The sequence below is a fragment of the Coenobita brevimanus genome, unplaced genomic scaffold (genome assembly GCF_032717465.1).
Source record: "Coenobita brevimanus isolate Jiangsu-jjx unplaced genomic scaffold, ASM3271746v2 jjx.HiC_scaffold_166, whole genome shotgun sequence".
Classification (NCBI taxonomy): domain Eukaryota; kingdom Metazoa; phylum Arthropoda; class Malacostraca; order Decapoda; family Coenobitidae; genus Coenobita; species Coenobita brevimanus.
In genome coordinates this window covers 42,304-45,172 of record NW_027642515.1, presented here as the reverse complement: position 1 = coordinate 45,172, position 2,869 = coordinate 42,304, and the positions used below count along the sequence as shown (strand labels likewise).

At 42.0% G+C, this 2,869-nt stretch overlaps 1 protein-coding gene across 1 annotated transcript; it reads left to right on the top strand.

The window, feature by feature from the left end:
- The first annotated feature begins 397 nt into the window (after nucleotides 1-397).
- LOC145389629 (uncharacterized) lies at nucleotides 398-1,180 on the top strand. The gene has a single exon (XM_080264867.1). It carries the CDS (start codon nucleotides 398-400, stop codon nucleotides 1,178-1,180), a length of 783 nt encoding a protein of 260 aa, XP_080120993.1.
- Nucleotides 1,181-2,869: the final 1,689 nt, after the last annotated feature.

Sequence of the window (2,869 nt, the reverse complement as noted above, 5' to 3'; positions counted from 1 at the left end):
TGCTGAAACAAGTTGTAAAATTCGACTTTTGCAAAGCTCTCAGGAAGGGAATCCTTACATAACACGGGAGAGGGAACTTGTTATGATTGGAGTGTATGAAATTCTTCCTGTGTTTGTGTATACGCCGAGATTGGCAGACAAGCGACCAAGAGGTGTGGGCTGAGGAACAAGAATAAAGTGCTGCTGTTGTTTTGCATTGGATGTGTTGTTTAATTGCTTTCCCTGTGGTCATGGATGTCAAGCAGAGATCTTCAAGATATTAGAAACTGGCGACGAGGATAAAACAAAGGAGGGATCGGCCAGAACGACTGTATGGGTGACGTGTGAAATCACTGCTGGAGACGCCGCTATCAGCCGTTGAACCGTCCAACCCCTGCCATTTCCCAAGGTATCAGCTATGGCCCTCATTGGCCAGGTAAATGCATTTGATTCCGAGTTGGAGTCTTGGACTGAATACAAAGAAAGGCTGGAACACTATTTTTTGGCAAATGAGATAGAGGACGACGCCAAAAAGAAGTCAGTATTGATAGCTGAGGTGGGAGCCAAAACATACAGACTTTTGAGGAGTTTGTGTAAACCCAAGCAGCCTGGTGAATTAAAATTTGATGAACTCTGTAAATTGTTAACTAACCACCATGAACCCAAACTCTCGGAAACTGTGGCAAGGCTGAAGTTTCACAAGAGGATTAGGCAGTCTAGGGAGACTGTACCACAGTATATGGCTGCTTTGAAGGAACTTACAGAACACTGCAATTTTGATTCCTTGACAACGCATCCACAAGATCAAATGTTACGTGACCAGTTGATTGTTGGCATTAATGATGAAAATATACAAACAAAATTATTGGCTTTAGAGCCTCCAGCTGGTGAGGTTTTGTCTTGCAAAAAGGTTTTTGATCTGGCAGTAGTCATAGAATCAACGCAGAAAGATATATCTGACATGAAAGGACCAACATATCAGCAGCAGCACAGGGTGAAAGAGGATATACCATGTTGGAGATGTGGTGGGGCACACCACCCTGACAAATGTTGGGCCAAAGATAAAAAGTGTTTTAACTGCCAACAACTCGACCATGTATCCCAGAAATGCCGGAAACCAAAGAGGAGAGAGGAATCAATGCACCAGAAGGATGGGGCGACACCGTCTGTCAGAAGTAACAGCTGGTTCAGGTCAGCGTAGCAGGGCTACCCGTCAAGGCCAATGCAGCACAGTCACCCCAAGAATATGGCACCTTCAAGAGGATGATGGACCCAGAAATCCGGTGGAATGCACCAATTGCCAGGATCTGAAGACTCAGGTGGGGAAGAATGTAACAGTGAGGCTTATCAGGTGGCAGGTGAAGCTGACAATGACTACACTTTTGACTTTAAGTCTGTGAACTATTGTGGTGGAAACAAAAGTAAAATACGGTTGAACAGCATAAAACCATATCTCTGTACGATAAGTATGGAAGGACAACAGGTAGAATTTGAAATAGACACAGGTGCTAGTTTTACTATTATAAATGAACAAGAATATCAGAAAATTTGTGAAAAAGTGCCTGAATTACACCAGCGACTGACTGAAGATGATGTAATTTTGAGGGCATATACTGGTGAAAGACTTGAAGTAAAGGGTGTGTTGATGGTGACTGTCAAACACCATGACCAGATACATGAGTTACCTTTAGTGATAGTAAAAGGCCTTGGACAAAATTTATTAGGTAGAAATTGGTTGGAATTGCTCAGGATTGATTGGAAGAATTCTGTGTTTACAGTAGAAGGCAAACTATTTTCTGATGAGAAGTTTCTAGAAACTCTGAAAGAAAAGTACAAATCAGTGTTTGAGGAAGGTTTAGGTAACTACACAGGAGGGAAAGCTAAGATTTATGTTGATCCTAATGCCTAGCCTAAGTTTTGTAAGGCACGGCCACTGCCTTTTGCACTGAGAGAGGCCACTAACATGGAACTGGATAGGTTGGTGGCTAATGGGACACTAACACCTGTTGAGAATTCAGAATGGGCAACTCCTGTATTGGTTGTGTCCAAACCCTCCTCCCAGGTCAGGATTTGTGGAGATTTTAAGGTGACAATCAATCCAGTTTGTGAAACGGATAGCTTTCCTGTCCCCAAAATAAGTGACTTGTTGACAAGTTTAACAGGTGGAAAGTCATTTTCAAAATTGGATTTGAGTGCTGCCTATCAGCAAATGCAGTTGGATGAGGACTCCAAAAGGTATTGTGTCATAAACACTCACAGAGGATTATTTCGGTACAACAGGCTACCTTATGACATCAAAAGTGCCCCAGGAATCTTTCAAAGGGAAATGTATAACTTGCAGAGAGATGTTCCTCATACTGTGGTGTATGTAGATGACATTTTAGTTACTGGTAGTACTGAGACAGAACACAAGGCAAATTTAAATCGGGTCATAGAAAAACTAAATGATAAGGGACTGAAACTGAGTTTTGACAAGTGTGAGTTTTTTAAAACCAGTGTAAGTTATTTAGGGCATAAAATTGATGCACAAGGTATTCATGTATTGGAGGACAAGGTAAAGGCTATTGTGGATGCACCCAGGCCAACAGATGTTCAGACACTGAGATCATTTTTAGGAGGAATAAATTTTTATGGCAAGTTCCTCAGAAACCTTTCCTCAGTATTAGCAGCCTTGTATTACCTGTTGAAAAAGGTGGTACGTTGGCAGTGGATGCAGCCACAAGAAGCAGCATTCAGAAAAGCTAAAAAGATGCTACTTTCTAGTGAAGTTTTGGTGCATTATGACCCAGGAAAACCACTGGTGTTATCATGTGATGCATCTCCTTATGGTGTGGGTGCAGTGTTAGCTCATAAGAATGAGGATGGCTCAGAACAACCAATAGCATTTGCT